Source organism: Tupaia chinensis, unplaced genomic scaffold (genome assembly GCF_000334495.1).
Source record: "Tupaia chinensis unplaced genomic scaffold, TupChi_1.0 Scaffold000550_1, whole genome shotgun sequence".
Taxonomy (NCBI): domain Eukaryota; kingdom Metazoa; phylum Chordata; class Mammalia; order Scandentia; family Tupaiidae; genus Tupaia; species Tupaia belangeri.
Window position 1 is genome coordinate 262,198 of NW_006160062.1, and position 21,268 is coordinate 283,465.

Genomic DNA, 21,268 nt, shown 5'->3' on the forward strand with positions numbered 1-21,268 from the left:
TCCTGGAGGGAAAATCCTTCTTAAAAAAAAAAAAAAAAAAAAAAAAGTGTAGTGGGGAAAACATGGTCCTTAGAATTTGATCTTGATTTGAATTCTTTGGGAACCACTGTGCATTAGCTGTATGATTTTAGGGTCATAACTTAGCTTTTTCATGTCTGTTTAATGAAAATAACACAATTTTCCTCATAAATATGTTAAGAGACTCAGGTAAAGCACTTGGCCCAGAACCCTGAACATAGCACATGCACAGAAAGTGAAGAGCACAGGGCTGCATCAAAAAAACCAAAGTGGCCACCTTGGCAATATGGTTAGAGCATGCTCAACTACAGTGCTGGAAGCCACGTGGCTGACTGAGGGTTCTGATCCTGAAGTTGACCTGAAAACTCACTGGGTCACACATGCTCAAAATCCTGATGAACTGAGGGAGGCTGGAAAAGGGGGTTGCAGCATGATAAGACCCTGTTGAAGGGTGTATCTCTCTCTCACATGTATGTTCTCTCTCATGAATAAAATAAATTTTAAAAAAATCAGAGTAACTACAGTACGTCCTTTTTTTCCTTAAAACATAAAGCCTACCCCCATATTAAGTCTATAAACCAAGGACTAAAATTATCCTGAAGGGATGAAAAATAACCATTTGCTAGAATAATTTTTTTGCTGCATACTCTCAGTTGTAGCCACTAGAATCAGCCCTTACTCTAAAAATCATGTCTTGAGCTTTCCCCAAAGTCTATTTCACTGTGTCTAGTCTACAGTTTATCTCATCTACTGAACTCTTTTATGTCCATGAGTATATATTTTTCCTTTCCATGATTTTCAATTGGATCTTTTTATATTTCCTCTTGTTTGATTTCTGGTGAGTTTCACCCCAAATTTCCTAACTTCTTATTCTTTGCATTAGATGGTATTCTTCGAAGTAATTTTCTTATTGTCCTATTACTTTCATTTTATCTAAAGTGAACTCATTTCTTTACTGTTAACTTCAGTGGGGTGCCTTTCTTACTGTTATTTGTCCATTAAAATGTTTTCAGGCTCATTCTAAATGGGAATTCTCCCCTCTGTCTACATCCTCTAGGCTCTGTCTAGTCACATTCTAGTACTCATCACTCTGCCCAAGCCCCAGTCCAGGGCCAGGTACTCCACTGGCAGTCAAGGACGTATTCACTATGGTGACATTGAGGATGTCATAGTCCAGTGTCACTGGGCTAAGTGCTTTACTTAAGTCTCACAACATCTTTATAATGAAAATAGTGTTATTTTCATTAAACAGACATGAAGAAGCTAAGGTAGGGGCCTAAAATCACATAGCTAATGCACAGTGGTTTTCAAAGAATTCAAACAGAACTAAGGTTTTTGGATTTGTCCAGGTCTTGAATGAAAGGCTGGGATTCCTGCAGCTTTCCTAAGTTTTTATATAGTCACTGCCCAACAATGCATACCGGCCATTTTTGAGGTTATTTTATTCAACCTTCATTCCTGGGCAGAGAGCCCCCAGTCTCTCCCATGGAAACTGACTCTGGCCCCAGGGGATGCTTAACTTATCAGGGCACTCTCCCAGCCACCTTCCTTCCAAGTGGTTATAGAACGTTCACCAGATGTACCACATTTTGAGCTTTGAGACAAACCCCAATACACTGAAAAGAACTGAAATCATATAAAGAGTTAAATGAGATGTCAGTAACAGAAAGTTACATGGAAAAGTCTCCAATTTGGAAATTAAATAACATACTGATACATTACTCATGGATTAAAGATATGTCACAAGGGAAACTGGGAAACTTTTTGAATTGAATGAGAATGAAAACACATTTCAAAACCTATGGGACATAGCTAGAGCAGTATCAAGGGATTATGTTCGAAATATAAAAGGTTTTGAGTCAATAAAATAAGGCTTTCTCTTAAGGAACTAGAAAATGAATAGCAAATTATATCCAAAGCAAGCAGAGGGAAGAGAAAAATATGTGGAGAAGAACAGAAATTAATAAAACTGGGAAACAGAAAAATAACGGTGAAAATGGTTAAGAAATAAAGATCAACAAAACTGATAGGCCTCTATCAAAAATAATCAAGAAAAAGAGATAAGACAAATTGTCAATATCAGGAATGAATGAGAGGGTGTCAGTACAGAAGAGTAGTGATCTGAGGCTTGGACAAGTGAGATATTGCAGATAATTAAAGGGATAATCAGAGAACATTATGAACCATTTTATATTAATATATTTGGTCATTTAGATGAAATGTACACATTATTTGAAAGGCACAAACTTCCAAGAAAAATAGTCTCTTATCATTTAAAAACATTTTAAAATGTATTTACTTATTTCTTTCATGAGAGACAGACAGACAGACATCCCCAACAGGGTTCTCACACCGTGATCCACCCTTAGTGTCAGCTACTGGGATCATAGCATGTCCATGCCCAGCATGCTTAGGGGAGTCCTAGGATATGAACCTAAGAACGTTTCCAAGGTGAGTCCAGCTGCATCGTCACTGCACCACCACCTGGCTTCTCATACCTATTTTTAAATTTGAATGTATGGTTCATTAAAAATAAAATAAAACAAAGTTTCCAACAAAGAAAACCCCAAGCCTATTGACTTCAGTGGAAAATACTATCAAACATCTAAAGAATTAATACAGTTAAACACAAACCTGTATTTGAGTGTTCTGAACGCAAACACTGAGCTAAAGGCTCTATGAGAAAAATTAGCCCAGAAATGTTCAGTAAGTAAAGAATGCTCACTTAGGAATATTAGTGTTGGCCCAACTGAATGGTGCTGTGCTGTAGCTGAGGCTGCCGGGAGGCCTGGCAACGTGGCATGTGCCTGCAGTCTTAGCTAACTGGGAGGCTGGAGCAAGAGGGTCACGGCATGGTGACATGCTGTTGAAAATCTCTCTCTCTTTTCTCTCTCTCTCTCTCTCTCTCTCCCCCTATCCCACGCCTTTACTCTCTAGTCTCATTAAAAAGGAGAAGGAGGAGCAGAAAGAGAAAGAGAAGGAAACAGAGGAAGAGAAATAATAATTTTGCGTGCTCACACACACTTTCTACCAGTAAGAATCTGATCTTCATTTGGATCAGAGGTAGAAGAAAACTACTGAGCCTTTAGTGGAGTAACCTCTCTCCCTTTTCTGCCTGGAGAGTCTTCAGGCTTGAGCATGTTCTCCATGTACTCTCTCTGGGCCCACCGGAGACATACCCTTAGGTCCTTGGCCTGGGTTTCCACGTGCCTCATCTGCTCCAGAGCGCTTGCACTGACACTCAGGCCCTGCAGCTGAGACTTGAGCAAGCGCAGCTCCTCGCCCATGCTGGCCAGGTCATTCAGGAGCGTCATCACACAGCTGTCACAATCTGCAGGGCAACAGTCAAAGGCAAAGGGGCTGAGGGGCTGGAGCAGTGAGAAGGCAAAGACTCAAGGGGCGTACAGCCCAGTGAATGTGCACACAGGTCATCACAGGCAAAAATCACCACCTGGGCTTCTTGGTAGAGATGCTGATTCTGGAAAAAGGAGAGCCCTTTACATGAGGCCATTTGAAAAAGAAATAGCGATTCTCTGCAAATCATTGCTTATTTTGTATGTGGGGAAAATAAATAAATAGCTTTTATTTCTCGGGTCCAGGCATTGTGCTAAGGGGTTAATATACATTTCCTCAACACCCTTATGAGGTAAATCTGGATAATATGTCCATTTTATAAATGATGGAATTGAAACTCAGAGAAGTAAGGTTGCTTACTGAAGGCCAATCAGAAAAATAAGATAAAAGTACCACTCTGGATCCTACCACTCAAAGACAATGTTTCCTTTATACATACTTGCGTGTATTTTAGCAACTGACAGAGGCTAGGCTGGACCCTATCTATCCTCCTTTGACCTCTTCCCACCGTTGCTTTCCCAGACCGGAGGCTGCACATTTCAGCGTGGAGCTCCTGCATCTTAAACTAAACTCTACAACTTGGAAAGGGACAGGGTATGTGGGGGGTTCTTTTCTCACCATCACATTCTTCTGAAGGGCCGCCATCTTTGGGTTCTTGGTTTATGCAGTCTGAAATCAGGAAATAACCAAAGTAGACACCGTTACTAAGGCCACTCTTTATCTGCATTTATTTTTAGAGGTTTTTGCTATAGGCATGTCCACTTACTGTAAAGATAGGGAGAGACAGAGAGACAGAAAGCAAGAAATCATCCCTCAAGAGGAGTGGCTGTGCTGCAATGCCTTCTTCTCCATTCTCACATTGGGATTTGGGACATGCATACACACGCTCCTGGCATGAGTTTTTTAGGTTGTTGGGTCTGAGACTCGAACAGTAGCTATGTGGGAGTCCGAAGATATAACCGTTATGCCAACTGCTGGTCCCTTATTCTACATTTTAGCTCAGTTTTCATAACAAATAGTTTGGGTAGATTTTGTTTGCCAACTTCCCAGGACCGCTGACTCTCCTTTCTTTCCTCCCTTACCTATATCATCATTCAGAGTTTTCTCATTTCCAGCTAAGAAACGGGCAGAGGATCACAACATGGCAAGACACTGCCAAAAATCTATTTCTCTCTCTCTCTCTCTCTCTCTCTCTCTCCGTCCCTCCCTCGCACACTTTGCTCTCTGTTTCCTAGTAAAAAGGAGAAGGAGGAGGAGAAGGAGAAAGGAAAAAAGAAAACAAGGAGAAATACTCATTTTGTGTGTTGAGCAAGCTTGTTGCAGAACTTCTTTTGTGGCCTGATTATGTATTCCATTTCTTCTCTACAAAAAGTCATCTCTATAAAGAACCATGCTTTTCTTAACAAATTAAAACTAATCATGAGTGTTAAGGTTTCCTCCATTGGATAGCCTCCTGCATGTCTACACTTTATCCAGTATCATTGAAGAACATGGAATAGAACTTGTTGGAGCACCTTTGAGCACCCACTGCCTGCCATGGCAGAAATACACAGATATCAAGATATCCCTGCTGGTCTGTGCTTTAACAGTCCTGTTTTGTAACAGACAAGTTACACAAGTTACAAAACAGGGTGACAGATGATATGACAGAGACAGGCACACATTACTGGTGGGCCCATACCACCAGATACCGCACACATAAGCTGTGTTTTGGCCATCCTTGGACATTCTTCACCCCTTTCACATCTACTCTTTTTCCCACATCAGTTACCAGCCCCATGTATGAAAAAGAAAGTAAGAAAGAAGGAAAAGAAAGAGACAGAGATAGATATTTTAAAAAGATTTATTTATTTTTATTTGTTATTACGATTTACCTATTAATTTGACCAGAGGGAGACAGAGAAAGAGAGAGCACGGTGCCAGTCTGGGACTTGAACCATGGTCGGCCATGTGGGAGTCCAGTGTCTTAACCATCATGCCATCTGCTGGCCCCAAGATAGATATTTTTGACAGGATCTCCCTATGTCATAATCCTCCTGCCCCAGTCACCCAATTAGCTAGGATTACAGACACATGCAACCATGCCGAGCATATTCAGAATAACCAAGGAACCAAACATGGACCTCCCATGTGACTTCCAGCCTTCTAAGTAGTAGCACTACCTATATGCCACCAGGTCCTACTCAATGGATGCCTTTTTCTTTTTTTCTTTAATTTTGCTAGATGATATATGTGCTCATGAGAGAGAGAGAAAGAGAGAGAGAGAGAGAGAAAGAGAGAAAGTATCCTTCTTCCCCCCATAGGGCATGATCACACTGCAATCCTTTCTCCTCCATCTCTCCCTTCTTTCAGGATTTTGGGTATGCACATACATAGGCCCAGCATGTTTCTTAAGCTGCCAGATCTGGGACTTGAACTGCATGGTTGGCCACGTGGAATCCAGTCACGTTAACTACCGGTCCACAGGCCCAACCATGCATTCTTATACTAAAATGTCCTCTAAATTTCCTCTGAAAAATAATCTAACTTCATCATAGCAACACTATAAATTTGAAATCTTCCAAAATATGCTACAAGAGGATTTCATGATTGTTATTCTCTGCAGCCAGGAATATTCCACTCTTTGTGTGTATATATGTATATTTTAAACCACATTTACTTTTTTTCTTAAAAAGCACGTGTTAGCTCACTGGAGAGAGACAGAAAGAAAGAGAGAAAAATGACAAAATGTATCCTCACTGGACAACGGTCAAAGTGCAATCTCTATTGCAGAAATTGAAATATTGGACAGTATAAAACCACGGAGAGCAACTGTGAATACCAGAGATAGTGGGGGAGGAGGGTGGGAAATGGTGAAGGGTGAGAGGGAGGGAATCAAGAAGGGAAAAAAGAAGTAAAATATAGGAAAATAAATAAATAAGTAAAACAATGTGTAACCCCTTTTCCTCCGTCTTGTCCTGTTGTCAGGATTTTGGACATGCGTACACACGTTTGCCATGTTTCTGAAGCCACTGGGTCCAAGACTCAAACTGCTCAGTCAGTCATGTGGGATCCAGCGCTTTACCATGCCACAAGCTAGTCTCATATTTACTTTTACTTATTAAAAAAAAAAAAAAGAAAAAGTTCATCACAGAAAATATGAGAAAATAAGAAAAATAAGATAAAAGCACCACTCTTGATTCTACCACTCGAGGGCAATCAATATTTCCTTTATATACACTTGAATGTATTTTAATTTTAATACATAATCATAGGTTTCTTTTTGATCAGGTTAAAAATAATCTTTTTAAAAAATTTGCTTGGAGAATGCATGTGCTCACCAGAGACAAAAAGAGAGACAGGAACAGCAGGAGTGTGAAAAAGCACCCCCCACCACCACCATGGGAGATAGCCATGCTGCAATCCCTTCTCTCCTATTTCTCCTTTTGGAATTTTGAGCATATGTATATACATGCCCAGCATGCTTTTCAAGCCACCAGGTCTGGGACTTGAAGCATGCAGTTGGTCATGCGGACCCAGCTGCCTTCACTACCACACCACTGACTATTCCTTAAAACTCCTTTACACATCCTGATATGTATCTGTAGCTGCAGCACTTTAACTTCAATTAGTTGATGAATGCTTTCCAACCAGGAAACTTTTTTTTCTTTGCTGTTGTTTTGTGTTTAGTTTTTGTTTTCCGGCCCATTCCCCAACACACACACACAAAATCTCCCACAGCCAAAGTCTATGGGGGATACAGCTGATATGGATGACTGAATTATCAGTGAGCTTTTTTCAACAAGTTTGGGTTTGATCACCAAGAAATCTATACATGATTAGCTGGGGAAAAAAAAATAACGAATAAGAGTAAAAAAGCTCACAGGAACGAGCAAGTGTCATGTGTGAGCAATCTCTCCCATTTTTGGAACAAATGGTTACCATCCTCATTTCAGAGCATTTATTTTTGCTGTTTGAGTAGGGGGGAAAGAAGGTTGAGGAAGCATTAGTCTTAAGAATAAGATGCGTGTGATCTTGAAAGTTCCTGAATACCTTCAGTGACAGCAAAAACACCACCTTTTAAAACAGTCTGCTTTATCTTTAAATAACTTTAAAACATTTGACACTTCTTCCTTAGAATGATTTAAAATAGATCTCCCTCTTCCTTCAATTCCTCAGTATAAGTTCTATTCCTTATGTCACCGAGAACAAAACCAAGCCTTCTCTTATACACCAGCCTTTCAAATATAATCCACCCTCCATATCCTTGGGTTCTGCATCTCATGGATTCAATCAACCCTAGATTGAAAATACTCCCCCTTCACCACAAAAATTCCACCACCAACACCAATAAAAAATTTAAAAATGCAAATTTAAAAATACAGTATAATAACTATTCACTATTGACATAAAGTTTATATAGTATTATAAGTAATCTAGAGATGATCTAAAGTCTATAGGAGGATGTGTGTAGGTTATATGTAAATATTACATCATTTTATATAAGGAACCTGAGCATTCTCAGATTTGGGTAGCTGCAGGAGCTGTAGAACTAATCCTCTGTAGATATTGAAGGACGACTGTACGTCTTCCAGATATTTTCATTGGCCTGGTCAGTCCTTCCTATGTGACACAGTTCTATTAATAAATCCCTTAACAGTCTCACCCTCTTCCAAAAAGAAAGATGTAGCTTATATATTGTCTTCTAAAGATATAAACCTCAGGGCCAGCAGGTGGTGTGGTGGTTAAGGTGTTGGACACTCCCATGTGGCTAACCACGGTTTGAGTCCCGGATGTGGTGGCTCACCTTCTCACTTTCCCTCTCTCTCTCTCCAGTCAAATTAAAATGAATGAATAAGTGAAATTAAAATAAATAATTCTTTTTTTTAAAAAAAAGATATAAACCTCATGTGAGGACTTACCTGAGCAATGTGCCATGGGACACTGGCTCATCTAGCTTTAAAAACCAGAACTCTGAAGATAGTGTGAGGCGTCTTAAAGGCTGCATCACAGTCTTGAGCACACTGAGCTTCCTGCTGCCTACAACCATAAGCTAGCCTCCATCCCCTACTAGTAAGCCACATCTTATTTAGCACATACTTAAATATTAATTTTTTTTCTATTAAACCATAGCATCCTACACTTACCCCTAATATAACTTTGTGGGTTAGACTTGGCCTATCATTCCTAGCTGTTGAGCCCCTTTTATGTTTTAAATGTATCACAGGAGGCATTTACTCCTCTTCCCAGTTTTGTGTCATCTGATAACTGGATAGGCATGCCTTCTAGATATTTATCCAACTAAAAAATGTCGAACAAGATGGAACCAAGGATGAAGTCCTGAGGTATAACAACAAGTAGCCCATTTTAGACTAATGATAATATATTCATTCTGCATATCTTTGGGAATAGCTACATGACCAGATCTCTAATACACACATCTGGGAATTAGTTCTTCGACCTGTCTATAACTGTAAAATGAGAGAACTTTTTACCTAAGAATTTGGTGTTCCACTCTATCTATCTATCTATCTATCTATCTATCTATATATATAATTTTTTTTTTTTTTACTGAAAAGTCATACTGATACTCTCTGTCAAACAATGAGAAGGATAGTCTTCCTTTTTGTTCTGAGTTGTTTCTGATGAACCCACACTAACTCTTGCTAATTATCTTTCACTTTTTGGGTAAATCCATCCCAGTTACCTACCCACATACCAGAACAACATATTGCTATAAAGAGTAGTTTGACTTCTTCAGAAACATACACACATATAAAGCTGATGTGTGTGATGATAACACTACAATGCTAAGGGGAGATCTCTGCAAAATCATCAAATGGGGTCCAAAGTTATTTTAGCTATAATTAGCTGAGTTTTCAAAGCAATTTATTTTAAGGAATTGACAAACATGTAGGTAAATCTAATCGAACTATATTGTCCACCAAAACTGTAAATACAAGTGTATCCATCTTACCTCCATTCACAGGGTCACAACTGCCCAGCTGGCCATTGTTGTTACAATTGCATGGTTGGCAGCTACCTCCAAATTTCTGGGGATTCCCAAAATATCCTGGTGCACACCTACAAGAGAAATACCCAAACAGTTCATCATTTATCCTACTCTATTGTCTCAGCCTCTTGCTCTCTAATCGGGATTGTGTAACCCTATGGGAAGAAGGCTGACATAGACTTGCAAGAACAATGCTTCTCAATACAAAGATATTTACCCTGGGGAGAGTAAGAAGCAGGTAGGAATTGTCTCTTTCCTCCTTTCTTGCTTCTAGGACTACCGAGCTCTCAAATATCCTTACAGCTGAATGACAGATGGACAAAAAGCATGCAGAGGCAAATGTTTTAATGAATACAGAAACGAAGAGTAGCTAAATTTTTATGTAGGAGTTATGTTCCTAAAAATATCACACAATCAAATATTGTTTAATTTAAGGCTAATTTCCTTATAGAAATAAATTAGAAGTAAGATCTATATCATTTCAAATGTTTGCATGAAGGAGGATTTTCTTAATATTTTTGTGGCACCATTTCAAAGTTGCAGACTCATATTTACACTAATTGCTGCAGTGCTGTGTATGCAATGAGCTTAGACAACTGAAAGCAGTTGTACTGCTACCTTTGGCTGTGAGCCTTTTTCATTCTACATCATTTTAGGACAAAAATTCTATTCCAAACTTACAAGTTTAAAGATCATGTATATTCTTTAGTTTTAGTTTATTTTTCTGTAAAAGCAAAGTAATCCCATGTTAATATTTTTGTAATTGGGGTGATGTCGATTAAAATATTCCCATAAGCAAAGTTCCATTCTTCACTCAATCACCCTCAAATTGTCATTTAATTAAATATACGGTACTTTATTATCCAATGGGGTTGACAGAATCAAGGAAATAAGGTATTGGACTCTTTTTCTAAAATGTAAGCTTTGCATTAAAGAATTATTAGACCATTTTGATATATTTTACCAATGGATACATAGGTACTATAATGCAAAGGACACAGGAGTTGGACCAGAAAGATCTAGCTAGACCCCTGCTTCTACCACCAACTAGTGTGAGTTTGGGTTGTTGTCTCAATCTTTTAAGTTTCCATTACTTCATCAGTCCTCCTGATGAAAACATAAACTCTATGAAGGCATGGGATTTGGGGGCTCTTTTGTTCATTGATATGTCCCTGGCACCCGGGATAATGCCTGGCACATATTAGGTGGCAGATATGTATTTGTTGAATGAATTAATGAATGAACAATTGAACTAGTAACCCCTATATTAGCCAATGGACATACGAGATAGTGTAGTAAAGAATCTAGCACAATGCCTGCACATAACAGACACTCAATGAAGGTAGCTATCATTCTAAGATGTGATGAAATATTAATTTTATAAATGGTATCACTTGGAATTATTACATTTCAGAAAGTGGACAGAAAGCAGAAAACCCATGTATTCCTTAATCATCAAGACAGCTGAGGTGATTTATCCAAGTCTAGGCAGGATGAAATATACTAATAATGCATTTGTGACGACCCCAACCATGCCATGCAGAAGACCTGTGTTTTGAATATTCCATTTTAAAATGTCTTACCTGTATCTAAGCTTTCCATATAAAAGATTCATAGTTAAAAGCTATTTTATATTAAAGTCACATAAATATTCAGGAAGTTTGATTCTGCTTCTACCTTACTGTTGCAAAGCATGAGTCACTCATTACAAGAAGTTATTGGTTTTCTTATTGTCATTTTATGGTAGTGGCTAAACACAAAGGACTGCAGTAAAACTCCCTGAATTCATGACAATATTAGAACATGTGTGTCATCTATGACTCCGTGTAGCAGAAGAAGAAAGGGTAATAAGAATGGTATGAACTGAGAAACATTTCCTAAGCCCTTTCCCCAGGCTGGCTGCTCCCTCTACCAATTATACTCCTGCATGTTGTAGGGGTCTTCAAAAGTTCATGAAAAATGCATATAATGAAAAAACTACACATGGAATTCATTTTTTTTTTTTTACACTAACAAGAACCTGTACTTTAATTCCAATCCTCCATGAATTTTTTTGAAGCCCCTGCATATCCTGCTTTTCAGCCTTTACCATCCTTGTGTTTATCATCAGGCAGGTAATGACTAGGGCCGGGGATAATGCCTGGGTGCTTAATTCATGTTTCATGAATGAGACGTGCTGACATCAAAATGGCACTTAACTGTGAAAAAGTTTTAAAAAATTTTTTAAGAAACAATAGCTTACTTTCTTGAGACATCAAATGTAACAAACATAAACTGAAAGAACAACTGTTAATTAAAATTTTCTCTTCAAATCAGCTGCCAGCCAAATGAATGTCTCATCAAGCTTGTTGCTGTTTTATGCTTTAGTGTTTATGCACAAGCATATGGACGATTAAATTAGGAAGCTTCTCCCAGGTGTGAGTCCCACAGCTTCTAAACTGCAGAGGCTAGAACACCTTCCCAGTGCACAGTGCAAGCCTTATCTTTCCTGTCTCCATAGGCTGTTCCTTCCTCATTCTTCAAGGCTGGTTAACTGCCCCTCCTAGGACAGCCTGACTTAGCCCAGTTACTTTCTCTCTTGGCATTTTAATGGCTTAGCTTCTGTCTGTCCACCATGGACTATAAAGCCCTTGAGGGCAGAGTTTGTGCCCTGTTTGCTAATGTGTGTTTAGCACAGTGCCAGGCATGTACTAGGATCTTCATACATTTTTTATTGAAAGGAAAAATGAATAATAAATGTGAAGCATGTGAGAAAGGTTCCTTTTACTGAAATGGAAAATGAAAAATAGAAGACCCTTATATTGCCCCCTTTTACCACAGGAGTGTCTGAACTCCTTGTGAGAGAAAGTCCCTGCCTTCACACAGCAAGCCTCCTCCAGCCCCTTGGGTTTTCTGACATTTCATCCCCAGCCTGACCTGCCTTCCGCTTCTGCCCTTCAGTTCCACTGGGTTCCAGGCATCCCTCAGACCTACTGCAGTCCTACCTAGTTCATAAATATGTCAGATAACCCCAGTCTAGAATGGCCATGATTACTATGAAATATGGTTATTTAATTATATATATATTTTTAATTTGATCAAACTCTTCTAAAGTTTATTCAGAAAAATAATACGTCAGAGTGATCAAGGAAGAAAATTTTAAATAAAGGATGCAAAGGGAGCCTTACTCAACCAAATATTCAAAGAGCCATTTTGAACTTTCAGAAATGATAATGGCACAGAAGCTAAATTAAATGCACAGAAACAAATATAAGAGCAAGGGATCTTGGAATTTTTCACAGAACAATGAATTTGGAAAAAAAAATGCATGGATTTAAAAAAATTTTGTACCAGAATAAATTTGTACGTCAATTCCATTTTTCCATGAACTTTGAAGTTTTCTCCTATAAAGAAATTGTGTACATACACATTTGGCTTTAGTGAATTCAACTAAATCCTCTTTGTAAAAGAGAGGGAAAGTCAGAGAATGAGAGAGTATGAGAGTGAGAGAAGGAAAACATATGGAACAAGAGTCTCTTATTTCATTCAGTGAGCATGTGTCCTGGAGTGAGCATTAACATGCAGGATGTGAATCTGCTGGCCCCCTACTGGCTACTTCTTTGTGCTCTCATAGTGTAAACACCCCAAACTGAATCTGGATCTGGAGCATAACCAAACACTATGTGTATTTCATACAATATGGCCCCTGGATTATTGAGAGAGAGGATGTTGGGATATTTGAGGGTATTTAAACACTCTTGACTTTTGCCTTACATATTGACTTTAATTTCTAAATTTAATTTAATTTTATTTATTAATTTTTTATTAGTTTGCTATAGGGCATGTATACTCACCAGAGAGACAGAATGAGAGAGAGAGAGAGAGAGAAAAAAAAAGAAACAGGTAGAAAGTAAGCCAACAGGTCTGGGACTTGAACCATGGCCAGCCATGTGAGAATCCAGCAGCTTAACTACTTCACCCCCTGCTGGTCTTGTTGACCTTAAATTTATCTATTATAGGCAAAAGTACCAAAAATATTAGGTTCCAAACTTGTACCAAAACAAATATTTAAACATACACTTCAAAAGTTTATGGTCAATGTAATTAAAGAGCAAGCTTATTTGAAAAATTTTTAAATTCATGCATAGTTTTCCCATAATACTCACTTTCCATAAACTTTTTGAGGGTATCTCATATGTGTAAACATTTATGTTATATCTCTAAGATTGACACCAATGGCTGAAACTTTAAGGATAGAAGAATAAGCACAACTATAGTAAAACTTAGCTATCACAAATCTAGAATTGACAAAAACGAAATAAAAAAAACACACAAACACAACAAAATAAAACAAAAAAAACAAAGGATATTTGCAACATATAGTATGAAGGGTTAATTTCCGGTAGAAGAATTTGTACAAACCAATGAACTATTTTTAAAAATTCCAATAGAAAAAAAAAAAAAAAAAAACGAGTCAAAGATCTAAAAAGTAATTCAAAGAATAAAATTTACAAATGGTCAATAATCACATGAAAAAATTCAATATGCTTACTAAATGAAGACATTTAAGTTAAGATGATTATACACAATTTCACCTGTCTAGTTGGCAAATATTTCAAAAATTGATCATTTTCAATATTCACTGAGGCAAGCAATCACTCTTTCTATTTTCCTCTAGGTAGGAATACAAACTTCATTGAAGTTCAATTTTGTAAAATGTATTAAAAGCCTGAAAAGTGTACAGATCCTTTGATCTGAGGACCTATTTCAACAATTATATCTTGGATTTATATACACAGATATTTAGGTGCAAAGATTTAATTTTAGTGTTGCCTTAAATGAAGAAGAGTAGATGTATCTTCTACACCAAAAATAAAGATTATGGAAACTCAGTGGAAACTTCTTGATCACTAATATGATGACATAAAAGAGTACTTACTGATATAGAAAGATACTACTAACATGGTATTAGAGGAGAAAACAAATCAAAACAGAAAGTAATATAAGAAACTGCTTTCATTTTTAAAAAGCCTGTAGAAAAGATCTAAAAGTATATACAGCAAGCTTCTAATAGGTAAAATGATGATAAATAGGACTTTATGTACGTGAATACATAGGGATATATAGAAATGTGGTGGGCCTTGCTAGTTCTTTATTGGCCTGTATTATTTAATTTTTATAATAAGTATATATTGATTTTATGATAAAGTTATTTTAAATTAAAAAATGTTGACTGTGGGATTCATTTCTCATACTGTTGCTTGTCCAAATATGTGTGACAACTTCTCAGCTAGATTAATAGACTTTCCATTCCACAACATGTTTTGTTTTACTTCACAAAAATTACTAAATAACTATTATGTGAACAGTACCATGCTAGAAATGAATAAGGCACACAATATCTTGAAAGTGTGTGAAATATAAAACACAATGTGAGGATAGAGGGGTGTGTGTGTGTGTGTGTGTGTGTGTGTGTAGGGCTGTGACTATGTGTAGGGTAGAGGTTTACAGAGAAGCGTAAACCTGCCTGAGGACAGGAGTGTGTAGGAATGGATTTAGATGAGGGTAAGGGAATGTAGGAACATTTGTGAAGGTGGGTATATAAGAATGTATGGGAGAAGGGCATGTAGAGATCTGTATGGGGAAGAGGTACGTAAAGATCCTTGGGAAGCCTCAGAAAGGATCCCAGAGCTTGCTCATCCACCTTGGTATTTCTGTGAGTACAAGCATTGGTGATCTTCACATTTTCGATGTATGGGAGGGGAATGCAGAAATATTTGTAGGAGGGGTAGGGATATTTAAGAATATGTAGGGGAGGGATATGGAGAGATAAGGGAGACTGATGCGAGGTGAGTTTCTGTGTGCGAAAGTGTGTAGGAACAGCTGTGGGAAGTGGGTATGTAGGGATGTGTGTAAGTTTGGCTACATAGGGGTGTGTATTAGGGGTCTACAGGGCTCTGCGTGGGTGTGTATATGTGTTGTGCCTCATTCTCAGATTTCTGAAACATACACAAAGTTAGAAAGAGAAGGACATCGACGATATATTAATTGAGCAGTCTTGCATTTTTCCCTTTTTCCAGTCCTCAGTGACGGCCTCACCCCTAGCTGAGAGCCGCCACTCAGCAGAGCCCCACCCACAGCTGGGTCCCTGCAACAGCTGCAGTAGGGCCCTCCCCAACCCCACCTGTGAGATATGGGGGGCAGAGGAGGAGAGAACTCACCTTTCACATTGTGTTCCTGTGTATCCCGGCTTACAGGAGCACCTCACGTTCCCCCCATTCACAACACAGCCAGTGGCAAAGCTTAAAGGAAAGCAGAAAAGAGCCCCAGTAAAAACATAAATCAATAGGCTTTAGGCTTATTATTTTTTACCACAAAGAACTGACTGGCATTTAGTGAAAAATTAAAATCCAGAACCTGGTTACTTTTTGTTTGAAGAAACTTTCACCCATCAAGGTTTGTCAAGAAAATGAGGAATTCTTTCAGCTGACATTGGGCAAATTGTGGTGAATAAGAGTTGAAGGCATTTATTTTATTTTGGCTTAGAGAAATGCATTCCTTCCCTTCAGACAGAGTAGCTCACTTTGGAAGAGATGATTACAACAGCATTTTCCAGGAATAACAAGGAAGGAATAAAACAAGTCTAGGCAGAAAAAAGAACAGAGAGTTCTGATTCTTTAAAATATTTTCTCCTTGTTTATTCTAATCTGTCCTATTTTCCTCTTTCTGGGAATAAGAGCTGGTGGGGAGTCAGGCATTCAAACCTTCAGAGTTTGCTTATTCACCTTGGTATTTCCGTGGGCACAAGCATTGGTGATTCGTCACGTTTTCAAACCAAACTGTAGAATCTTGATCCCTTGTCTTTTAGCTCTAAACTGACGTATATATTTGAGAAGTGTTTATTTTTTCCTTTTTAAACAAAGATCATAAAAAAGCCCAGTTGCCTTGTGAAGTGTCTATGCCTGCCCACTGAATATTACACAGATGGAAATCTGTGAGGAAGTCATTCTATTTATCATTTGTTTGTAAGAGAATTCTGATTTGGGAAGCATTTCTCCGGCTATTAGATGGATACAGTTATGCCTCTAAAGGGACAGTTAGAAATTCATTAGCAGTTTTAATACTGCTGGAAAAAGAATGACATAATAGGACTTTATTGGGCCAGTCTATGACATGTGGTTAAGGTGGCTGAATCCCAGATGGCCAATTGCACAGTTCAAGTCCTGGACCCTGTAGCTTGAAAAACAGACCTGGCAGGTGCACATAAGTGCCCAAATCACAAAATGAGGGAGAAATGAAGGAGAAAGAATTGTGTCATGACCATGTTCCATGGGTGGTACTTTCTCACTTTTCCCCCCCTCTGTCTTTAGAAGCTGGAAACTGACCTTAAAGGTAATGGTAAGAATATGTTTTGCAACCAGAAACGAAATACTTTTCTCAGATACCCAGTGGAAACCATGCTGTTTTCTACTCTGTCCAGCTTGTGTTCAAACAAGTCTAGGCAAGCGTCAAGTGATAGATCTCTACAAATAAAGCTGCAGGACCGGGCAGGCCTAACGGGTATCAAATACATAGATTGCAAAGCAGGATGAACATTTCAAATATGTATCTCCAGAAAAGCCACATGTAGGTTCTTGACTTTCTGTGATGTTAAAACATTGCCTGATAATCGACTGATACCAAGTTACCTTTGTAGTCCACGCTTGTTTCTGAGCCTGTGTAATACTGATGCTTTATCAATATCTTGATTTTCAAAATGAATCTGACTTCACTTAGTTAGTTGTTATGTTTTTCTTTTTTAAAAAAGGATTATTTTATTCAACTTTATTTATTTGTTTTAATTTGACCAGAGAGGGACAAAGAGAAAGCGTGAGAAAACAAGTCACCAGGTCTGGGACTTGAACTGCAGTCAACCATGTGGGAGTCCAATGCCCTTAACCACCACACCATCTGCCAGTCCTAAGTTATGTTTTTCTTAAACCCCACAGTGAATGTCATGATGAATAAAAACAGGTCAAAGCACCAAGCCCAGAAAGGTTGGATTACCATGAAAACAACATGGTATTTCTCTACCTACATAGACTATTGGACACACTGAATGTCAACTCAGATCATGCAGCTCAGTGGCTCAGATCTGTCCCAGGTTCCCATCACATGAGGATAAATTCAGGTACTAGATTATAACCTGCAATGCTCTAGGCCAAACGAGTCCTGACTACCCAGCAAGCTCATCTCTTGTCCCCCATCTGCACTCCCTAAAGCTGCCCCTGCCTTCTCAGTGTCCGTGAGCACAACTTTACTGGGTCTTTCCCATCTGTTTTATCCTAGCCCGGGACCCTCATCACTAAGATAGTGCTATAGCTCACTCCACCCCATCATTCAGATCCCTGCACAACAGCTCCAGACCTCCTTAATCACCTCTAATGTAGCCCCTCACTCATTAACAATGCATAACCCTATTTCAGAAGAGTTCACCTCTTTCTGAAATGATGCTTATTTATTCATGTTTGGATTTATTGTAATGTCCCCCTCCCTGTGAATCCAGGTAAAGGCCCATGAGATGAGTGACTCCTCTATCATCTTTACATTACTTTCCCAGGGTCTGGCCCCATAATTAATGTTCGAGAAAAAAATAGTTTACCAACTGAATAAACAGTAAAAGAAAAGAAGGAAACTCTCAGAAGAATACAACTTACAAAGACTGCTTCTATTTGTTTGTTTGTGTTTTTTCCTTGCACGTTGTGTTTGTTCATCTTTTTTCAAAGTTTCTTTCTTCCTTTCTTTCTTTCTTTCTTTTTTTTTTTTTTTTTTTGAGAGGTTTTTGCTATGGGCATGTGTGCTCGCCAGAAAGACACAGAGAGACAGAAAGTAAGAAATCATCCTCCAGGGGGGATGGCCATGCCGCAATCCCTTCTCCTCCATTCGCCTCTCAGGATCTTGGGCACACACGCACACGTGCCCAGCGTGAGTTTAAGCCACTGGGTCTGGGACTCAAACTGCGGTCAACTACATGGGAGTCCAGTGACATAGCCATTATGCCAACTGCTGATACCAAACTTTATTTATTTCTTCTATGAGAGAGAAATATATGTAGAGAAAGAGAAACAGAGACAATTTCCCAATAGGGTCTTCGAACTATGATCCATCCCATCTCAGCCAACCCAGACCTGAGGGTGGATCATAGGACCTCAAGGCTTGGGACCTTTCCCATGTGTCTCTAGTTGTATTACCACTGCTCCACCACCTAACCCCTCATTAAAAAAATATATAACAGTTTGGGGTCAGCAGGTGATGTAATGGTAAAGGCACTGGACTCCCTCATGGTCACTGTGGTTTGAGTCCCAGACTCAGTGCCTTAAAACTCATGCCAGACACGTGTGTATGCATGCGTGCCCAAAATCCCAAGAGGAGAATGGATCAGAAGGGAATGCTGTGTGGCCAACCCCCCCCAGGGGGCAATTTCTCACTTTCTCTCTCTCTAGCAAGTGCATGCTCCCTATAGCAAAAATCTCTCTTAAAAAATTAAAATAATAGCTTTATTAAGAGTCACATACCATCCCTACATTAGTCCATGTGCAGTATACATTTAATGGCTTAGAATGTTCCCAGAATTGGGCAACCATCAACACAATTAATTTTAGAACATTTTCATCACTCCAAAAAGAAATCCTATACCCTTTAATAGTCACTTTCTATTTCTTTCCACCTTCCCCCATCCCCATATCCAGTCCTAGGCAACACCAGACTACTCCCTGTCCCTGTAGGTTATTGCCAAGCTTTTACAGTACCTGTTGGAATGAGGACACGGGCAGATCCTACAGGACCCATGGACAGCGTTCCCGTAGTACCCCTCCTTGCAGCGTTCACAGTGTTCTCCGGCAGTGTTATGAGCACAGTTCTTGGGAGAGATGACAGGATGATTAATAGTAGCCCATTACACCGATGACTTCTGAGAAAATTATAGACTTGGTTATTCACACAGCTGCAAGTCCTTTGACCACATTCATACTGGTTCTGCTAATCCTATATTGTCCTGTCTATCTAATCATTGTTGGTGGTGGAAAAAGGTATAAGTGGCCTTCTGTAAGTTATTCTAAGGCATGATGTAGTGTAGAGAGATTGGCTGCATTCAAATTCCTCTCTAAGATCCACATCTGTGAAGTCTAGGGCAAATTCATTCACTTCTCTGAGTTTTATTGTTTCTTTTTTTTTCTTTTTTTGGAGAGGTTTTTGCTATAGGGCATGTGCACTCACCAGAAATACAGAGAGCGACAGAGAGACAGAAAGTGAGAAATCACCCCCCGAGGGGATGGCCACACCACAACCCCTTCTCCTCCATTCTTCTCTCTGGATCTTGGGCACACACACACATGCACCTGGCATGAGTTTAAGCCACTGGGTCTGGGACTCAAACCGCAGTCGACTACATGGGAATCCAGCAGCATAGCTATTATGCTAACTCCTGGTCCCCCTTTATTGTTTATTATTAATCAGTTTTATTGATGTGTGACTAACATACAATTGTAGTTTTCTTAAAGTATTATACAAAGTTAGAATAATACCCTCTTTAAAGTAACTGTACTAGGCTCCTAGGAAATGTAGGTTTTCTTTCCTCTTCTCTTTAGAATTGCTTCTATGAAAATTAACTTCATTTTACTATTAATTCACTTAACAATGATAAACTGAAGTAATAAAAGTGGATTTAGGAAACAATCAAAAGATACATAATATTTGAAGAAAGCATTCAATTTATATCACCAAAAAAGTAAGAAATTAATTTTATCTAAGCTTTTTATATATGTAACTCAATCATTTTTGTATCAAGGTCAATGTGTAACAAAAGTTGTACTTCAGCAAGTATTGAGATGAAACAGCTTTGCAACTATGACAAAGCCTAGCAGATTGGGTCGAATTTGTTTATTTTGTGGGATTTTTAGCCCAGTGTAAACTTTCTTGATTATACTTAATATTAAAAATCTAAATGCACAAAAACATTCAGGAAAACTCCTTTTGCTGTGGGCATTTAATAATCAGAGATACTTTTTGTTAATTATATAACCTAAAATAAGTATAATTTGTAAAAGTTGCTTATATATTTTACATCTTATGCAGAAGTAGTATGTGAGGAGGAAATTTTAATGGGTGTGAGTTTTTAAAAACATCTGAAGTTAGGTTGGGGGAAAACAAAACAAAACAAAACAAAACAAAATATATGTATGTACATATATCACAAGGAGAGAAGTCTTGCTCACTAAGGAAAAAACTATCCTTCAATTATAAATATCAAGGGTTTGTCCAAATCCATTTTTGACAAACTATTGAGTAGCTCAGAATTATACCAACCACAAAAATGTTAAAACATTGCTTTTTTAAATGTTTCTACATATAAATTTAATGTATAAACACAAGAGGTACATATTTCAGGAAATGAGAAGGGTCTTCAAAGTTGTTCAGATTTGGTCATCACCAGAAAGCTCATCCTCATCCAGAATCCTCTCTTCCTCCCCAGAACTCACTGCAGTGCAGTGTTTTCCTCTCAGTTTGGAGCCTAGGAACAAGTCCACCCTCAGTTTATCAGCTCAGCAGAAGAGTTCTCTTGGGCTATCCATGGAAGACCCTAGCGGTTCCTTAACCTTCACTTGGCTCAGCAGGCTCTTTCATAAAAACGTCCATTCTTTGGAATAAATTTGTTATCTTTCCACTTTTATTTTCTTTCTTTTTAAATGGTTATTTTAAAGAACATTCCTGAGTAGCCAGATTTCAACCCTATGTCTGCTTAGCTGTGAGGCTGAAAACACTGGAGAGGACATCCGAGTCCGACCACAAACACTGGGTGCTGGTCCTTCACAGAAGTGAGGGAAAAGGATTGTGGAAGGCAGACAGAACCTATGCTGCTTGGAAAAGTCCCATAGAGTGTCTTAAACA

The 21,268-nt window shown here is 38.6% G+C and overlaps 1 protein-coding gene across 1 annotated transcript in view; it reads right to left on the bottom strand.

Annotated features, from left to right (window-relative positions):
* The window catches only part of LAMA3 (laminin subunit alpha 3), a gene marked incomplete at its 5' end in the record, with an annotated part of 299,569 nt that overhangs the window by 52,356 nt on the left and 225,945 nt on the right, over nt 1–21,268 (bottom strand). Inside the window, 5 exon segments of the mRNA XM_014591287.2 lie at nt 3,198–3,349; nt 3,991–4,041; nt 9,329–9,435; nt 15,565–15,645; nt 19,132–19,241. Coding sequence (XP_014446773.1) covers nt 3,198–3,349; nt 3,991–4,041; nt 9,329–9,435; nt 15,565–15,645; nt 19,132–19,241 — 501 coding nt within the window.